Source organism: Hemiscyllium ocellatum, chromosome 4 (assembly GCF_020745735.1).
Source record: "Hemiscyllium ocellatum isolate sHemOce1 chromosome 4, sHemOce1.pat.X.cur, whole genome shotgun sequence".
NCBI lineage: Eukaryota > Metazoa > Chordata > Chondrichthyes > Orectolobiformes > Hemiscylliidae > Hemiscyllium > Hemiscyllium ocellatum.
The window spans coordinates 80,573,182-80,593,279 of record NC_083404.1 but is presented as its reverse complement, the minus strand read 5'-3'; the positions used below and the strand labels follow the sequence as shown (position 1 = coordinate 80,593,279).

Genomic DNA, 20,098 nt, shown 5'->3' with positions numbered 1-20,098 from the left:
CTTCCGAATCGGGCGAAGCGCGCGGATTGGTGGTCAGCTGACAGCCTTGGCGGGAAAAGTTGTGTGCAGAGTGAAGAGGAAGAACTTTCAGGTGGGATTCAGTGTGTTAGCAAATAACTCACATTCTAAAATGTTGATAATATTATGAGGCTTTGTTGTGTTGCCGTATTGTCTTTGTGCTCGACCGTGAAAATAAATTGAAATTTTAAATTTTAAGCCTGCCGGATAAATTAGTTATACGTGCTCAGTGAACCTTGTACAGCCTCCTCTCAGGCCAGCCGGTTGGTATTGCATCCGCATGGACGGATTTAACTTAATTTTTTAAAAACTCCAATTTCGCATCTGATGCTTTATTTCCAGCAACATTTTCGGTGCAAGAGTAAAGGACAGTATCGCAAGTAGCAAAAACGATATTACTTAAATAATGTTTTAAAGGTACCTAGAGATTATTTGAGATCGTGTTTTTGATCGACTTATTGCGTCCAGAAGATCTTAGTTTCCTTGTTCGCTCCGATCAAACTCTGAAAGCGAAAACCGATTGTTCCTATGATCATAAGGCGAACGTTACTTTAGCTATCATCAAACTATCCAGGTATGCAACTAATTATTTTACTAAACAAGCTGAGAAAATACGAACTGAAATACCTTATTCAGCCCGTCAAACCCGTTTATACTTTTCAAAATGACCATCACTAATGCTGTCAGTCATACTTTTCCTCTTTCCCTGTACCCCCGATACTTTTAACCTCCTAGGAAATCTATTTCTTAAAACTTATTAAGTGACTTGGTTTCCATTGTCTATGGTAGAGCTCTGAATAAAGAAATTTCTCCTCCTATCAGTGCAAACTTCCCCCACACACTACCGTGAAACTGACTTATTGATTCCTGATGAAGGGCTTTTGCCCGAAACGTCAATTTCGCTGCACTTTGGATGCTGCCTGAACTGCTGTGCTCTTCCAGCACCACTGATCCAGAATCTGGTTTCCAGCATCTGCAGTCATTGTTTTGACCTTTTTGTTCCGAATACCCTGGTCTGGGGAAATGTCATTCTTGCATCTGATCTATTTAGTCCCATGTGAAATTTGTACCCCTCTCATTTCTTTTGAACTCTAATAAATATGGACCCACCTGACCCCCATACTCTCATCATACAACATACCTGTCCTGGCAGGAAATCAAACTGGTGAACCTTAACTGTATTCTCCCAGGCAATTATATTCTTAGGCACAGAGACTAAAATTGCGCAGCTAATCCAACTGGGCTCACTGAGGCCTTGTACAGCTACAGTTACACTTCCTTGCTCCTAGATGCTCATCATCTCGCAGTAACACCAACATCATGTTCACCTTTGTAACTGTTTGCTGACCTGAATCGCCAATGAACAAGGATACCAAGATCCCTTTTTATGTTAGCTCTTCCTCATGTATCATTTAAATAATATTTTCAATTGTTTTTGTGACAAAAGTGGACAACTTCACACTCATTCATGCATTTGCCCATTCGCTCAACTTGTCTAAATTGCTCTGAAGCCTGTATCCATCGACCTTAGCACTTGTAATCTCACCTAGTTTTACGTTGTCAGTAAACTAGGCTATATTAGTCATAGAGATGTACAGCATGGAAACAGACCGTTCAGTCCAACTTGTCCATGCCGACCAGATCTCCTAAATTAATCCAGTCCCATTTGCCAGCACTTGGCCCATATCCCGGTAAACTTTCCCTACTCACCTACCCATCCAGGTGACTTTTAAATGCTGTAATTGTACCAGCCTCCTCCACTTCCTCTGGCAGCTCATTCCCTACACACACCAATCTTTGCGTGACAAAGTTGTCCCTTTGATTCTTAAATCTTTCCCCCTCATCCTAAACTTAAGCCCATGTTCTCGGCTCCCCCAACCTAGGGAAGAGACTTTGTCATTTTATGCTATCCATACCCCTCATGATTTTATAAATCTCTAAAAGGTCACCCCTCAGCCTCTGACGTTCCAGAGAAAACAGCCCCAGACCTTTCAGCCTCTCCCTACAGCTCAAACCCTCCAACCCTGGCAACATTACTAAATTTTTTCTGAACCCTTTCAAGTTTCACAACATTCTTCCTATTCGAGGGAGACTAGAATTGCATACAATATTCCAAAGGTGGCCTAACCAATGTCTTGTACAGCCACAACATGATTCTTTCACCCAAATTGTTGATACATGTCTTGCATAGTTAAGGCCCAACATTGATAACTGTGGTATCTTCTTTTGTCACTGCCTTTCTCTCCAAAACCAACCCATTTATTCCTACTGTTTCCTGCATGCTAACCAACTCTAATTCCACTTCAGTATATTACCACAAACCTCATGTACTTTGATTACATACATCAGCCTTTTATATAGGAATATTGAAATGCACTGCATCCAATTTCTGGATCATTATTTGTGTTGTCTTCTGTGCAAATGCAATTAAAATAGTTGTTCAATTGATCTGTCATTTCCTTGTTTTTTTTACCCAATTCTGGTGTCATTGACTTAGATGTCACTGCATTCCACTGAAAATCTTTCTTCCCCCAACAATATCCGCAATTTGTTCGACAGAAGTAGTCTCAAGGTCCTCTGACATAAACTGCATGGTGTTTTTTAGTCTGAGTGGTGATCTCACATTTATTTTCTGCCTCTGCACTCTTTACACAAGGTGTGACCACCTCATTGTATGTGTTACCACTATATCTCAGCTTTTCAGATACCCAAGGTGTTGCTCCAGATCCAAACCACAAATTTCTACTGGCTGCAGCTGGATACACAACCTACACATGGTCACCCTGCACACTGGAAGTGTCCCTGATGTTGCACATGGCACAGGAGGAACATCCCACCTTATCATGACTTGTCCTTAGATTGCTGTCTTTATGCTCATTTTCTCTGGGTCAAAGGATATTAAATACATACTCTGTACCTTGCCTTATTCCTTCCAATCTAAACACTCACAATCTAAAGACCAATTTTTACTTTTAAAAATACATAGTAGAAATGCTCACCTGCTCCACAGCATAAGCAATAAGTAAAATGCTAGAGTGCTGGCAAGCTATTTTTGGCAAGGTTAAACCTTAAATCATTCTCCCTTTCACAAATTCACAGTCTTAGCACACTTGTGCCGAGCACTTAATCTCTTTATTTCTGTAGTCGAAGACCAGGGGCAATAATGTTAGAATAAGGGGTTACTCAATTAGGGTACAGAGAAGGATTTTCTTCTTCCAGCAGGTAGTGAATCTGGAATTCTTTACTGAAGAGTGCTCTAGAGGTTCAATGAGCTGAATGATTGACCTCTTTGCCTCCATTTTATGGTGTTGTTCTTCCACTTCACTGACCATAAATCCCTTGCACAAGTTGATGAATTTTTGTTTAAGGAATCTCCTGGGAAAAGCCCTCATGTTCCCTTTTTACTAGCTTGAGCTTAGATTATTGTCATAGTTTAATTTAAATGAGTATTTACGGTGAACCTTTTCTATGTTGTCAGCTAGCTTGCATACTGGTGTTAGATCACTGTACAGTTGCTACACTTGCATTCTCAAGCCTCCATATTTCTCAACTCTTCATAATTTCAGCTGTGGAAATACTTTTAGTGGAGCTACTTTCCAATGTTTCAATGTCCTTGTTTCTCAAGCAGCTGAAGAGAATGATCACATTAGCTTTTTAACATTACATTCACAATTTCACATAATGTATAAGCTGTACTGAGAGGTTATATGTTGTACTTCTGTATGGCATCAAGTTATTTAAGTAGCCTGCAAATCTCTAAGCATAAATGTTCCTCTAATAAAATCTGAGGGCTGTTTAAAAAAAATCAAGAGGCCTGCTGTTATAGCTTGGTAGTCTTAGAGAACAGAATGGTGAGTATGTTCAATAAACAGCAAGTAACATTGTTTTTCATTTTTCTTCTCTTGGAAGAATTGAGAAATGGAATGTCTCATGGATGACAAATTCATTATGTTAACATAGAATTTGTGTTAAGAGTATTCATAAGATGGCATAAGTATTTTGATAATTTCTGTCATAAACATGTTTATGTTGAATTCAGCAGTAAATGTTTGTGTATTTTTTTCTGTTCTTAGTGATAACGATGTCTTCACCAACATCGACACCAAGTCGTAAAGGGGGGAAGCGTGGGAGGGGCAATAATCCCCCCACATGTAAGTTCACTGAAGCATAAATGTAAATTAGGATCTATTCAAGCTATGGCAAATTTCCTCCAAGCCATTCTATTTTATTGGGTACAAAATAGCCTACTGATACATCCACAGTTTTAGTTATTGTTTTTGAACAAAAATAGTTTAAATATTTTAGTTCAGATTAGATAAACATGTGAACATTGAGATGTCAATTTCATTAAAATATGTAAAACAGCAAATTAGCTAGTTTACCACATCCGCATTTATTTCAAGATAATGTTTCATGGAACACTGATATACAGATATTATGTTAATGATGGTTACTAGCTGGATAAGAGGCAAGAATTATTTATTTCTAATAACTTGATATCTTGAACATATTAGAGGTTCATCATGATAAACTGTCAATCTTGTATTACATTACAGTTCTGTAAAATATTTAATGTCTAAGCAAACACCAAGTTATGGTACTCCTGATTTGAACTCTGAAAACCTTGCCTTTTTTTATTGTTTATGTCATACGGGAACTCGAATTATGTTACTTGTATTTTCGATAAAGTGTTATGGAGAATGCTAAAATGATTTGATATTAATGGCAACTTTTAATCAGCTCGTAGTGATGGAGTACAGTCTCCACCATCACAAAGACAACGATTGGATGAGTCTACATCCACTGGGGATCTGCAGCCAATGCCAACCTCTCCAGCAGCAGATGCTCAGAGCCTACGTGTGCAGGAATCATCCTTCTTATCTAGCCCAGCACGGTCACGCCATTCAGGTTTGTTGTTTTTCATGTAGTGTAAACTTGCCAACAATTCAAATACTTAACAAGAGTGTGGACTATGTCTTCAACAGTTGTAGTAGATATTGTGGTCTTGTTTTGTTACCCACTCAGAACAGAGGATGATGTGAATGTACCACCAAATAAGTATCAGTTTTACTTTAAGCATCTGTACGTTTTGCATTCAATCTCTCTCTCTGATAAATTCTGTTTTGTGAGGCTGAATGCTAATCTTATTGCATTGACTCTAGCTTTTGGTGTATTATTGTTTGAAAATGGAGTTGGTGCATTTGATGCATTTTAACCTGGTCTATACCAGAATGTTTTAAAAAAATGTACATGTTTGCTTGTGTATTTAGTCACTTTCTTGGAATACCTGTCAAAATATTTTGTTGTCCCCCAGCTGCCAGTGATTTTGACATAAGCTCACCTTTGACCTATGGCACGCCGAGCTCGAGAGTTGAAGGCACACCCCGCAGTGGTGTACGGGGGACACCTATACGCCAGCGTCCTGATCTTGGGTCTGCACGTAAGGTCCGTCAGGTTGATTTGCATGCAGACCAGGTAGGAAGTTAAGCAGATTCATCAGTTATCTGTGAATTCATTTATATATATGTATTTTATTTTTAATAAGTAAATTTATTGTTAACAGTTGTCCTTAAACGTTTGATCTCTTATTTACAGCCTTCAGCAGATGATGTTGTGACCAGTGAGCAATCCCTTGGTCAGAAATTAGTAATCTGGGGAACAGACGTCAATGTAACTGCATGCAAAGAAAAGTTCCAGGTCAGTTTCAAAAAAAATTATTGGTTTATTTTTGCTGACACACTTTGCAAACACGCTGTTTGCATTTATTCTTAAAATAGCTGTTCTTCTTCTGAACTCATTTGGAGACAATGCTTCATTATCCTCAGCTTGTTGCAAAATGGCATTATTGAATTGAATCAACAACCTTTAGATAAACCATGCACGCACACACAGGTCTCTAAGCTTGCCATTCAGACTGAGAATTCAATAATTTCCTTAAACCAAGATAAATGTCAAGAATATATGGAGCACATCTGGCCTTTTGTGACAAAATAAAGCACTTGATTTTTTTAATTTTCCTTTACTCTTTATTCTTGTACGGGATGAGAGCTCCCAGCTTTCATTGCTCTTGAAATCATTGGCTCTCTCGACCATTTCAGAGGTCACTTCAGAGTCAACTACGTTGCTGTGGATCTGGAGTCGAATAAGGCGACACCAGGTGAAGACAACAGATTTCCCTCCCCAAAATTCCAGCCTCAGCCGACTGTCTGCGTGGGTTTCCTCTGGGTGCTCCGGTTTCCTCCCACAGTCCAAAGATGTGCGGGTCAGGTGAATTGGCCAGGCTAAATTGCCCGTAGTGGTAGGTGCATTAGTAGGGAGTAGGGTAATGGGCCTGGGTGAGTTAATCTTTGGAGGGTTGGTGTGGACTTTTTGGGCCAAATGTCCTGTTTCCCCAGTGTAGGGAATCTAATCTAGTGAAAAGAAAATTAGTGAAGCAGTGTGTTTTATTGACAATGGGTGCATGGTGAATATGCAAGATGACAGATAGGAACCTAATCAAGTCGGTTGCTTTCTCTCAAATGTTGGAGCTGAATTTTCTTTAGGCAGTGAAAGTATTCCTTGTGCCTTGTAGATTATAGGATAGACTTTGGGAAATTAGAAGATGACAGTTCCTTCTACGATATTTGCGACAGCCTCTGACTTGGTTTTGCAGCCTCAGTATTTAAACTACTGGTCCAGTTCAATTTCTGGTCTCTGGAACCTCCAGAATATTGATAATGGAATTTTGAGAGGTGTTAATACCATTGAATGTCAAGGATGACAACTAGGTTCCCTCTTACTTGCAATTGTGTAGCACAGGTGTTACTGACACTTACCAACTCAAGCCTGGATATTGTTCAAGTCTTGCTGCATATAGTCCTGGACTGTTTCAGTATTTGAGGAATCATGAATCATGCTGAACATTGTGCAAACATCAGCGAAAATCCCCACCTCTAACCTTCAGATGGATTGAAGATGGTTGATGAAGCAGCAGAAGATGGTTGCGCCTAAGAGATTACGTTGAGGAACTGCTGCAGAGATGTCCTGAAGCTGAGATGCAACAATTGCAACCATTTTCCTTTGAGTAGGTACGGCTCCAACAGTAGAGGTTCCCCCGATTCCCATTGAGTCTAGTTCAGCTTGGGCTCCTTGATGCCATAATCGGTCAAATGCAACTTTGCTGTCAAGAACAGTCACTCGTGCCTCACCTCTGAAATTCAGCTTTTGTTGAGCATGTTTGGACCAAGGCAGTCATGAGATCAGAAATCTAGTGGATCCTGCTATATAAATACTGCTTGATAGACCTGATGGCAGTTCCTTCTACGATTTTGCTGATGGCACAAAGAACAAGAACAAATAAAATTATATCACAGGAACGGGTCCTTCGGCCCTCCAAGCCTGCGCCAATCCAGATCCTCTATCTAGTACAGAGGGATCGGTATCCTTCTGCTCCCTGCTCATTCATGTATCTGCCTAGATACATCTTAAATGACACTATCGTGCCGACCCCTACCACCTCCACTTGCAATATGTTCCAGGCACCCACCATCCTCTGTGTAAATATCTCCCTGAAATTTCTCCCCTCCTCCCCTTGAATGCGTGACCCCTAGTAATTGAAGAGTAAAGAAGTAATTGGTGAAGAGTAAAATGATCAGTCAGCAATTGTTCAGTTTAGATTGATAAGGTGGCAGAATTAAATGAGTGTTGAGATGTGTTGTTTCCATAATAATCCAAATGATAAAGTAATCCTTGTACTGTTTTTCAGAGGTTCCTTCAGCGGTTTATTGATCCTTCTGCTAAAGAAGAGGAAGCTGTAGGCATAGACATAAATGAACCACTTTACATGCAACGACTTGCAGAGGTATTGTATATCTTTACCACACTTGCTAATTTACCTATTACTTTTTTTTCCCCAACATAATTTCATGCAGTGCTACAAGATTTGACTTTGTGCTTTTATTGTAGATGAACTTGGTGGGAGAGCCATTTCTGAATGTGAACTCTTCTCATTTGAGAACATTTGATCCTGAATTATACAGGCAGCTGATTTGTTATCCACAGGTAATGTACATTATATGGAAAGTAATTACTTCAGAATCATCGGTTTTAAAAAGTTAAAACTTTAAAATATGTTAATTGGTGCTTTGAAGCTAATTAATATCTTTAAAATATTTAGGAAGTGATTCCCACTTTTGATATGGCTGTCAATGAGCTTTTCTTTGAGCGATTCCCTGATTCTCTACTGGAGCATCAAATCCAAGTGCGACCATACAATGCTTTGAGAACCAAAAATATGAGAAGTCTGAATCCAGAAGGTAAGTTTTGCTGCTAAGCTAAAAGCAAACTGGATTTAGTTTGTAAATCTCTCTTTTATTTTATGTTAATGTTCATTTGAACAATTTAAAATTTTTTGAAAGGCATCTGCAAGAAATTTTTGAAAATCAGAATTTTTCGTCCTGGTCTAAGTTTAAAATAATGCAAAATATTGTTTGGTCTTTTCCTTGCAGATATTGATCAATTAATTACAGTCAGTGGCATGGTGATCAGAACTTCTCAACTGATTCCTGAGATGCAAGAAGCATTCTTCAGCTGTCAAGTGTGTGCTTTTTGCACAAGGGTGGAAGTTGATCGTGGACGGATTGCTGAACCATCTGTGTGCAAGAACTGCAACACCACACACAGTATGGCTCTGATCCACAACCGTTCTGTATTTTCAGATAAACAGATGGTATGTTATTCTTCAGAAATACAAGCATCCTTTAATGCAGGTGTACAATTACTGCTAAGTAATTGGGTTGCAACTGAATCTTTTCTCCTAAGTGCAAAGCAGTACTTCCAATCATCAATCATGGGGTGAACAGCCAATGTCTTTTTCCCTAGGGTAGTGGAGTCCAAAACTTGAGGGCAAAGATTTAAAAGGGACCTAAGGGTAACTTTTTCACGCAAGGGTAGTGCGTATATGCAATGAGCTGCCCCAGGAAGTAGTGAGGGGATGGTACAATTACAACATTTAAAAGGCACCTGCATTGATATATGAATAGGCAAGGTTTAGAGGGATATGAGCCAAATACTGGCAGATGAGATGAGATCAGTTTAGGATACCTGGTCAGGTTGGACCAAAGGGTCTGTTTCCGTGCTGTACAGCTCTACGACTCTTAAGTATTGGACAGTTGATGATAGTCGAGACAATATCATGGAATTAACTCAACTCTTATTTTCATTATTCTGTGGTACAAATTAAGCCCACATGATAATTTTGCACACTTGACTGCAATCAACGAGATGTTGAACAATAGGCTGCATACTTTCCTGTAGAACTAATCATCTAGGTCTACTAATGATATACATAATAACTGATTCAAGGTTGAAGGGGATTTCGGGGCAGGTTGTAGCATAACATATAGAGTAGAGGAACTTCAGATCAAGTAAAACAAAAGATGATTCCTTCAGATATACCAGCTGTGTTTACTTCAGAAATACAACTGTGCAGCTGCCATTGCTGGGTTAATAAACTAATTTTGCCTTTCTTTTATAATGTTGCAGGTTAAGTTGCAGGAGTCCCCTGAAGACATGCCTGCAGGACAGACACCACATACAGTTATACTTTTCGCTCACAATGACCTAGTGGACAAAGTGCAGCCTGGAGATCGAGTGAATGTCACAGGTCTTATTCTGATTGAGCACAGTGAAACTTAATCTGATGGACTTTATTTTAAGGGGTTAAAACAACAAATGTAACTTAATTTCGAGATATAAAATTAAACCTTGCGTTTTCAAACGCATTCAATGGGTAGCTGATGATTTACATTTTAAGAAGATCTGGAGTACTTTACGTGTGAATTTTTTTTTGCTTTATCCAGGTATCTACAGAGCTGTACCTATCCGTGTGAATCCCAGAGTTAGCAATGTGAAATCAGTGTATAAGACTCATATTGACGTTATTCACTTTCACAAAACTGATGAGAAACGACTTCATGGACTTGAAGAAGAAAAGGAACAGAAACTGTTCACAGAGGAGCGTACTGAAATGCTGAAAGAGCTTTCTAAAAAGCCCGACATCTATGAACGACTTTCAGCTGCTTTGGCTCCTAGTATTTATGAGCATGAAGATATCAAAAAGGTATACTGTAGCTCTTTGAACATATCTTTATAATGTCCTATTTTATGACATTCATAACAATTATAAAGCAACATGGCCAAGACGTTTCAATGACCCAAGTAATCATTTCTTCATGCTTTGAGGCGGCTGTGCCTTTGGACCATTCAGATACCTCAATGCAACTAACTCTGGGAATTAACTGGGAAATTGAAAGTTCTGTCACACAATTCCACTACATCTGGAATCCTTCAAAAAAGCCCCTTTAAAATGTGAGAATTCAGAAGTTCCAACTCACTTCAAGATTAATAGTAACCAAGGAACAGTTAGAGGCTTAAAAACCTATTCCAACTCAGTTAATTGTTGAAGTGAAACTCGACTCGCTATTGACAAGCAGCTTCTCTACCCCCAACCCCTACCCCACAAACCCTCAGTGTGACATCTCTCTACAACCCATCTGAATTCTCTCAACCACCTGATCTATACTAAGTAATCATTCATTTAACTCCCCTAACCTAACCCCTCATGTACTTGCCTTTCTACTCCCAGGTCCCCCTTACCCTGTTCCCACACAACTTTCATTCTGACCCGTTCATTGCAGCTTTCATAGTGTCTGCTGGACATTTAAATTTCATAATATAGCTCTCAGTGCTGTAGAAAGCGATGTGGTTTTCTATAATGATCCTCTTCACTGCTAGATTCAAGGATTCCTGGTCAGATTTATAATTGGCCCCTGTCTGCAGCAAAGAAATGATTAAAATATAAATGCATATTTTTTTAATCTAGTCAAGGTCAGAAATGATATTTTCACACCTGACTAGAACTTCTGGACCCATGTGTCCTTCTTATTGTCGAACTTTCTCATGCGTTGCCTTTCAAAGGTTACTTGTATGTATGTGCTTACTACAGTAAAACAATTACTGGTTTTGTGCTCAAACTGGCAGAGCATTTTTCCCATTGCTGCTGGGATCTACAAACTGAATTCATGCAGTTCTTTGAACATTCTGTAGGCATCTTATACTGCAATACAGCCAACTGAGTACTTTTAAAATCCTCATAATCACATAACAGGTTCCCACAGTCAGCAAGTGGGAATCATCACTACTTACTCTTTGTTTATTTATGTTGTGAATAAATTTGAAAGTACATCTGTGCTACATTTCCATTCTCCTTACTCCCTACCTTTCCTTTTTCCACACGTTCAGCATTCAACTACTCTAGGAGCTATAAATATTGGCAAACATCAACTCTGGGTTAGTTTTATTTTGTAAAGTTTTTTTTAATCCAATGCAATAGTCAAAATCTCCACTCCATTTCTGCCAGTAAAGTGTGAACTTAGAAAATTGTCATGGTGTCTTGTATGTTTCCCATTATGTCATGGCACTAGATATTTGAGTTTCCAGAATCACCCCACAACTTGGTTATAGTTTATGTCTACCCTGCTTTCTTTGAATAAAATACCAACATTTCTTAGGTCAGTTATTTCATCCTTGTACATAGTGTTGTGCATCTAATGATAACTTCATGTAATGAGTTTTTTGAAGAAGTAACAAAGAAGATTGATGAGGGTAGAGCAGTAGATGTAATCTATATGGACTTCAGTAAAGCGTTCGACAAGGTTCCCCATGGAAGACTGATTAGCAAGGTTAAATCTCATGGAATACAGGGAGAACTAGCCATTTGGATACAGAACTGGCTCAAAGGTAGAAGACAGAGGGTGGTGGTTGAGGGTTGCTTTTTGGAGTGGAAGCCTGTTACCAGTGGAGTGCCACAAGGATCGGTGTTGGGTCCTCTATTGTTTTTCATTTACGTAAATGATTTGGATGCGAGCATAAGAGGTACAGTTAGTAAGTTTGCAGAAGACGCCAAAATTGGAGATATAGTGGGCAGCGAAGAGGGTTACCTCAGATTACAACAGGATCTGGACCAGATGGGCCAATGGGCTGAGAAGTGGCAGATGGAGTTTAATTCAGATAAATGCGAGGTGCTGCATTTTGGGAAAGCAAATCTTAGCAGGATTTATACACTTAATGGTAAGATCCTACGGAGTGTTGCTGAACGCAGAGACCTTGGAGTGCAGGTTCATAGCTCCTTGAAAGTGAGTCGCAGGTAGATAGGATAGTGAAGAAGGCGTTTGGTATGCTTTCTTTATTGGTCAGAGTATTGAGTACAGGAGTTGGGAGGTCATGTTGCAGCTGTACAGGACAGTGGTTAGGCCACTGTTGGAATATTGCGTGCAATTCTGGTCTCCTTCCAATTGGAAAGATGTTGTGAAACTTGAAAGGATTCAGAAAAGATTTACAAGGATGTTGCCAGGGTTGGAGGATCTGAGCTACAGGGAGAAGCTGAACAGGCTGGGGCTGTTTTCCCTGGAGCGTCAGAGGCTGAGGGGTGACTTTATAGAGGTTTACAAAATTATGAGGGGCATGGATAGGGTAAATGGACAAAGTTTTTTTCCCTGGGGTCGGGGAGTCCAGAACTAGAGGGCATAGGTTTAGGGTGAGATGGGAAAGATATAAAAGAGACCTAAGGGGCAACTGTTTCACGCAGAGAGTGGTACGTGTATGGAATGAGCTACCAGAGATGTGGTGGAGGCTGGTATAATTGCAACATTTAAGAGGTATTTGGATGGGTATATGAATAGGAAGGGTTTGGAGGGATATGGGCCGGGCGCTGGCAGGTGGGACTAGATTGGGTTGGGATATCTGGTCGGCGTGAACGGATTGGACTGGAGGGTCTGTTTCCATGCTGTACATCTCTATGACTCTAAAAGTTTACATTTTGTTAAAATTGTTTATTTGTATTTTGTGCCAGGGTATCTTATTGCAGTTATTTGGTGGTACACGCAAAGATTTCAGTCACACTGGCCGTGGCAATTTCCGTGCAGAGATCAACATTCTACTGTGTGGTGATCCTGGTACCAGTAAATCACAATTGCTTCAGTATGTGTACAACCTGGTGCCCAGAGGTCAATATACTTCTGGTAAAGGCTCCAGCGCTGTCGGTCTAACTGCCTATGTAACCAAGGATCCTGAGACACGACAATTGGTCTTGCAGACTGGTGCCCTTGTTCTTAGTGACAATGGTATCTGCTGTATCGACGAGTTTGATAAAATGAATGACAGCACAAGATCTGTGTTGCATGAAGTTATGGAGCAGCAAACCCTTTCCATTGCAAAAGTAAGAATTTTTTTTACAATTTTGTTCAAAGTTAGCATTCAAAGTTGAAATAAATATGCAACCAGCATGTGAAAATGTGAGTTCAATGAATAGACATGGTTCTATCTTTCTACATTGTATGGTTCTTGCTTCTGTTAAGTTATAAATCAGTTTTTTTCCCTCTGTTTTGGTGACTGTTTTTGCAAGTTTGTGCGGAAATGAAATAAAACTACTCTGTACAAATTGCCTTCTTGATATTTGGGCGGTTCTGAAATGCTTTCTTCTAAATTAAATCCTTCAAACTGTACCTTTTTAGGCTGGGATTATTTGTCAACTGAATGCCCGCACGTCTATACTAGCAGCTGCAAACCCAGTGGAGTCACAGTGGAATCCCAAAAAAACAACTATAGAAAATATCCAGCTTCCACATACATTGCTGTCCAGGTAGGATAAATTAAGTCATAGACTTAAAATGATTAACCATGTTTTTCAGTTGCTGTCTCACCTATTGAATTTTTGCAATGATTGCTCTCGACTATAAAACTAAAATATTTCTGTAGTCAAGATCTAAATCCTATCAATTGCTAGTTCCCATGTTCTACCTGGAATTATCAAATCTATTTTGTGCTGGTAACAATGTTGTAAGCATGTTGGTTATACTTCTAGATTTGACTTGATCTTCCTTATGTTGGACCCACAAGATGAAGCTTATGATCGACGTCTTGCCCATCACTTGGTTTCCCTTTACTATCAAAGCGAAGAGGAAATGAAAGAAGAATACCTGGATATGGCAATGCTCAGAGATTATATTGCCTATGGCCGCACTTATATTCACCCTAAACTTAGTGAGGAAGCCAGTCAATCGCTGATTGAGGTAAGAACTTTGTTCTTGCTTTGCTACTAAATATTTATTTCAAAATGGGTCGTTTCATCTAGTGCTTTCTGTGCTATTGCTTGCTTTAATGTTCAAGGCTTACGTGGACATGAGGAAAGTTGGCAGCGGTAGAGGTATGGTCTCAGCATATCCCCGACAATTGGAGTCACTGATACGTCTGGCAGAAGCTTATGCCAAAGTGCGGTTTTCTGAAAAAGTGGAAAATATTGATGTAGAAGAGGCAAAACGCCTTCACCGGGAAGCTCTGAAACAGTCTGCGACTGACCCAAGAACTGGAATTGTAGATATATCTATTCTTACTACAGGTAATAATTTTTCATTTTGGAAGTCATGTTTAGGAAGTTGGGACAGTATATATAATACATGAAAGAAAATGGAAGTTTTAGTCCTACAGTTGTGTTCATGACTAGATTCCACAATTTACTGAAAATGTATTTGTGGTAGAATGTTATTTTTCAAAACTGAAGGGACATGATATGTAATTTGGATAGCATAGTGCTGTCCATTGTTTAATATCTCATTTGAATCTAGTCTTAGGGAATTTCTCTGCAATTCATCAAACTAATAATCCCATGGATCTTACAAACCCACTCGAGAGGCAGATGGGGCCATGGTTTAACATCTTTTTGAAAGATGGTACTTCTTACTGCGTTTTCACTTTTGAACTGATAGGTTAGGGTAGACTCACCAGTTCCTCATGGTCAAGTACAAAGTACAATACTTGAAAGTTTAGCCCTAAATTGACAGTATCAATTGGAAAAGCTATGATGATGTTAGGCATGTAAAACTGAAGTATTGCCTTGATCGTTTTTTTCTCTGAGATTAAGGCTTTTGTGCACTGTTGTTAGATAATGAAGAAATTTGTTCACCTAATTGTGCTACACTGAACCTTCAGAATTATGGAAACATTCCATTCATTTATATTCACATTTTGCACACCAACTTCACAGATCTAGACATATGATCACTTTTAAAGATTATTACAATATCAAACAGTTGATACCGTGGTAAACCCATGCTTCAATTTTGTTTCAGGAATGAGTGCCACTGCACGTAAACGCAAGGAGGAGTTAGCTCAAGCCTTAAAGCAGTTCATTCAATCTAAAGGCAAAACTCCAGCTATGAAATATCAGCAACTGTTTGATGATCTGCGATCTCAATCTGATGTTGTAAGTTTTTATATGGAATAGAAAGATAGGATATTTTAGAATATCTTTGTGCTTGAAGTGGAAGCTTTGGAGGTCTTATTTTTAGCAGTTTCGTTTCTTTTGTTTCAGTTTTCTATCTTTCTACTCTTCTGATGTTATTGTATCATTGTTTTTATGGTGTTAAACCTGTGGATTTCTATTATGGATTGTGAAATTTGTAGGAAGTCAAAAGTCCTGATCAAGGTCTCGTATTGTCTAACATTGTAGAGCAAAAATGGCTGGGTTATTTGAATATAGTTCTAACCTTACTGTATGGCCCAACTCTACTAATACTTTAAAGAATAGCAATGTTTTGCATTTGCTAATATTTATATAAAGTCCACACCAACATAGTTTTTGTCCGTTAAACATGGAAACTAGTAGCAAAAGTAGGCCGTTTGGTCCTTCAAGCCTGTTCCACCATTCTGCATGACCTTAGCTCTCTTGTATCTCAGTGTCATTATCTTACTTTCTCCCCATAGTCTTTGATGCCTATGAAATCTTAAAATGTATCTATCTTTTTCTTGAGTATGTGTGTGTGTGTGTGTGTGTGTATATATATATATATATATATATGTATATGTTCACCGACTTGGCTTTCACAGTCTTCTGTGGAATAGGCCTCCACAGGTTCACTACCCTTTGAGTAAAGGAATCCTTATCCCAATATCCTGAGATGTGCCATTGATTCTATACTCTGCAACCATAGAAAACATAGTCTCTGTTTGTATTATGTTCTAATAGTTCCATTTGGATCATATTGTCATGTAGGTGGGGGTAACAGTAGCAACAGTTGTAGACTTTTAGGTCTACCATATTGCAGGACAGGAACAAACAACAATGCAGGGGGAAAGAATTATTGTTATTCTGAGACTTGAAAGCATAATTTGACTACAGCAACAAACCAGTTGGTTTTACAACAAAAGATTCACTACTGTTCATCTGTGTTTGTGGCTTGAGTTCTGATTAGAATTGTTTTAATTTTCGCAGGCTATTACCAAGGATATGTTTGAAGAGGCCCTCCGAGCTCTGGCAGATGAAGACTTCTTAACTGTAACCGGGAAAACTGTTCGACTGCTGTAATAGTCTGTTGCAAGAAATTTATCAGACAATGCTTACTTATTTTTACTGAAGCAATATACCAATCAGATGTACTTCACATCATTTTGTTTAAATATCTGATCCCATTCTAAGCTGTTTTTCTTTTTTGTAATGCCAAGCTTCATGTCTTTAATAGTGTGTCCAAAACTAAAGCAATCAGCTAATAATACACTGCCAGGGATGTAAATATCAGGTTACAATTTTACACTTTTCATGCATTGTGCCATTTTAGAGACTCAAAAAATGAAATAATTCAGATGACAATGTTAATGAAGTAGTGAAAATATTTGATTTGTACTGACAATAAAACTTTCCTCACTTTTTTTTCCTGATACGTTTGACATGATGGAAGCTACCCACTTCATGACTGTAAGATTGATACAGATCTACTAGGAAACTTAGATTTATACTGATGCTAGATTTTAATTTGTGCCAAATAAATAAGATAAAATATTCACATTCTTAAATCATTATTATTGTGCACTGTAAATTTGATGTTCTTTCCACCTAATAAATTTGAGAACAGAAATGGCATTAAACTTGGCATTTGGCTGTTGATAAATGCTGCAAAATTTGTTGTAGGCAGAAATGTGTAAAATGGACTGGGGCCAGTATGAACTCTGCTGCATTAGAAATTAGTAAAATTTAGAACCTGAAAATCTAAATTCAAAGTTTTCAAGTTTTAGAGTGACTCAAATGGAATGGAGTTCCATGACTTTGGTCCAGTGACAGTGACAGAATGGTAACATAGTTCGAAGGAGAAAGTGAGGACTGCAGATGCTGCAGATCAAAGTCGACGAGTGTGGTGCTGAAAGAGCACAGCCAGTCAGGCAGCATCCAAGGAGCAGGAGAGTCAATGTTTCAAGCATAAGCTCTTCATCAGGAACCTTATTTGTTGAAACACAACATTTTTTTGGAATCACAAGCTTTCGAAGCACTGCCCCCTCATCAAAAGAAGTGACATGCATGCACTATCCTCTGCCTGAAAGTGTTGCTCCTCAGGTGCCTTTTAAATCTATCACCTTAAACGTATGCCCTGTAGTTTTGGACTCCCCTACCATAGAAACAAGAACTTATTCAGCTTCTCATGCACTTCATGATGATGGGTTCTATTACAGATACTGCACATCTTATTTGAATTCTGAAGAGCTACTGGAGAGTCATTTCTTAGAGTGGGATTTTTCTCTTAGAACTTACAACAAATTAATAACTGGAGAATAAGAATAGAGAACAAAAACAGTTCCCGTCCAGAAGCTTCTAAAACAAGACTGCCTCTTGCCCAAAACTCAGGCCGAATCAGTTAATTCTTTGATTTCTGTGGTTGGCTAGTCAGCCTTAGTTCTCTTGATTGACCAATTCAACATCCAACTAGCTGCCAATCTCTGAACTTGGCAACAGCTTGGTGCCAAATCGTCTGCAGTTTTCTTAGAGCTGTAATTAACTTGCATTATCTTTCCAAGCAGTTCCAACAGCAAGCTTTGGTCTTTTGTTCTCTGCTTGTTTTTAAAAGTAGTGTTCAAAGTTCAATTCTCAACTGCAACTCGCAGTTAGAAACCATCTTGTTTTATGACCACTGGTTTTAAACCTCCCACAAATGGCAATATATTCTCCAATCTATATTAAATCCTTTGTAATTTTATTAAAGACCTCTAGCGGGTCAACCCTCAGCTTTCTGTTTTCCAGAGAAAGGAGACCCAGACTATTCTGTCTTTCCTGGTAGATACAACTCAGTTTTGCTATTGGAAAACTGATATTCACCTTTTCTAGTAACTATATTCTTATGTAAATGGTGATAGAATTTTAGATACTACTGGAAATTTGCTCTAATGAATGATAATTGTATGCAAGTTGTTTCTAAACTTGTCCCATTGCCACTACTTTTGCTTTGGACCGTGAATCATCTTTGTCATTTGATCTCTCCAGCCCTCCACCTTGTCTCAAATCGTTTTTGTTTGCCTCTTTTATTGCATTTTTTTGCCCATGTCCATGACTTCGGTTTTGTCCTTTACACCACATCAGTCAAAAGTGGCCCTGATCTCAAAGACACTCTCCTCTCACCTCACCTCATCTCTGGAATTCATTTCTTTTGTCCATGTACAAATCAAGACTGTAATAAGCTGAGTCACCCAAAATGGGAGCAAGTGAGCAGATTGTTGCTAAGCAGATTCTATGATACCACTGTTGAGGATCAAGAATAGAGATAGGGCAGTAATTGGCCAAGTTAACATGCCCTGCTTTTTGTGTACAAGATGTACCTGGGTAATTTTCCACATTATGGGTAGATCCAATGTTGTAGCTATACTGTAATAGCTTGTCATAAGTTCTCGAGTACAAATTTTTAGTACTATTGCTGGAGTGTTGTTAAATCTAAATCAGTTGTTCCTCACTTCTTTCTTCACTTCATGTGGAGTGAATCAAATTGTCTGAAGCGTAATGTCTGTTATACTAGAAAGCACTGGAAGAGGCCGACATGTATCATCCACTTCTGGCTGAAGATTGTTGTGAATACCTCAGCCTTGTCTTTTGCCTGATATATTGGGCTGTCCCATTATTGTGAAGGGGGATATTTGTAGAGCCTCCTTTCCAATGAGTTAATGTTCTACCACCTTTGACAACTGTATTTGGCAGGACTAAAAGCTTAAATCTGATCTGGTGTTGTGGAATCAATTAACTGTGTCTATCACTTGCCATTTATTCTGTTTGATGTATAAGTAGTCTTCATAAGGCTTCACCAGTTGACACTTCTTTTTCAAGTATGCCTAGTGATTTAGCATACATTCTTCATTGAACTAGGATTGATTCCTTCATTTGAATGATTGAGTGGGGGCATTTGACAAATTGCAGATTATGTTGGAGAATGACTTTGTTGCTGCTGATGGCCCACCACATAGAGATACATTCAAAGTCTTTCCATTTAGAATGGTTGTACTAAGTTATTCTCAATGTGAAGTTAGGCATTCATCTCAAGGACTGTGTAATGATACTGTCATAGAAAAATACATCTGTTGCAAGTAGATTGGTGAGGGTCCTGTCGAGTATGTTTTTCCTCCTTGTTCTGTGCAATAATTTACCATCGAGTGCTGTTGAAGCTGGTGTATTCAAAAGCTGAGATAGACATTGAATCAGTAAAGAACTCAACACTTATTGGGATAAAGCAGGAAAGTGGTATTATCAGATCAATCATGGTCTCACTAGATGGTGGAGCAGTTTAGATGGACCAAATGGACAATTCTGCTTCCGCTTCTTATGGTCTTATTAATTAGCCTATGCATCTATCCTTTTGTGGTAATGTCTTGCTATGACAATTGAAAAGCAAAGTATCGTTACGAAATTGGATTATATTTGACAAGCGTTCTCCCTCTCCGTATTTTAAGTATCTTTTGCGCCTGCTATGGATAAAGATTACATGAAAACAACAAAAAATTATTTCCCATCATGATTTTTCTCCCAAGTTTGAGCACAGCGGTGTTCTGAAGATTGGTTTTCAATTACTGGAGACTGCAGGCCATCCTGAAAGGTTAGATTGTAGGGCACTTGACAATGGAGTTGTGCAGACTTTATGAAGGTGTGAGTGCCGCAGTGAGAGACGATGAAAAGTAGGAGGTGAGTATACATACTCCAGGTGCAGGGATCACCCACTGCCCATGACCCAAACGGTAAGCA

General features: G+C 38.8%; 1 protein-coding gene across 2 annotated transcripts; it reads left to right on the top strand.

Annotated features, from left to right (window-relative positions):
* The first annotated feature begins 37 nt into the window (after positions 1-37).
* On the top strand, positions 38-16,890 carry mcm4 (minichromosome maintenance complex component 4). 2 transcript variants are annotated; one of them, XM_060824359.1, is made up of 17 exons: positions 38-91; positions 4,092-4,169; positions 4,759-4,926; positions 5,333-5,493; positions 5,614-5,715; positions 7,763-7,858; positions 7,963-8,058; positions 8,174-8,312; positions 8,505-8,725; positions 9,541-9,661; positions 9,858-10,117; positions 12,908-13,273; positions 13,569-13,696; positions 13,919-14,126; positions 14,224-14,452; positions 15,183-15,316; positions 16,325-16,890. In XM_060824359.1, exons 2-17 carry the CDS (start codon positions 4,100-4,102, stop codon positions 16,415-16,417), a joined length of 2,592 nt encoding a protein of 863 aa, XP_060680342.1. In that variant the 5' UTR covers positions 38-91; positions 4,092-4,099; the 3' UTR covers positions 16,418-16,890. The 2 variants fall into 2 exon arrangements, with proteins under 2 accessions (XP_060680342.1, XP_060680341.1); XM_060824358.1 differs by lacking the exon at positions 38-91 and adding an exon at positions 436-592.
* Positions 16,891-20,098: the final 3,208 nt, after the last annotated feature.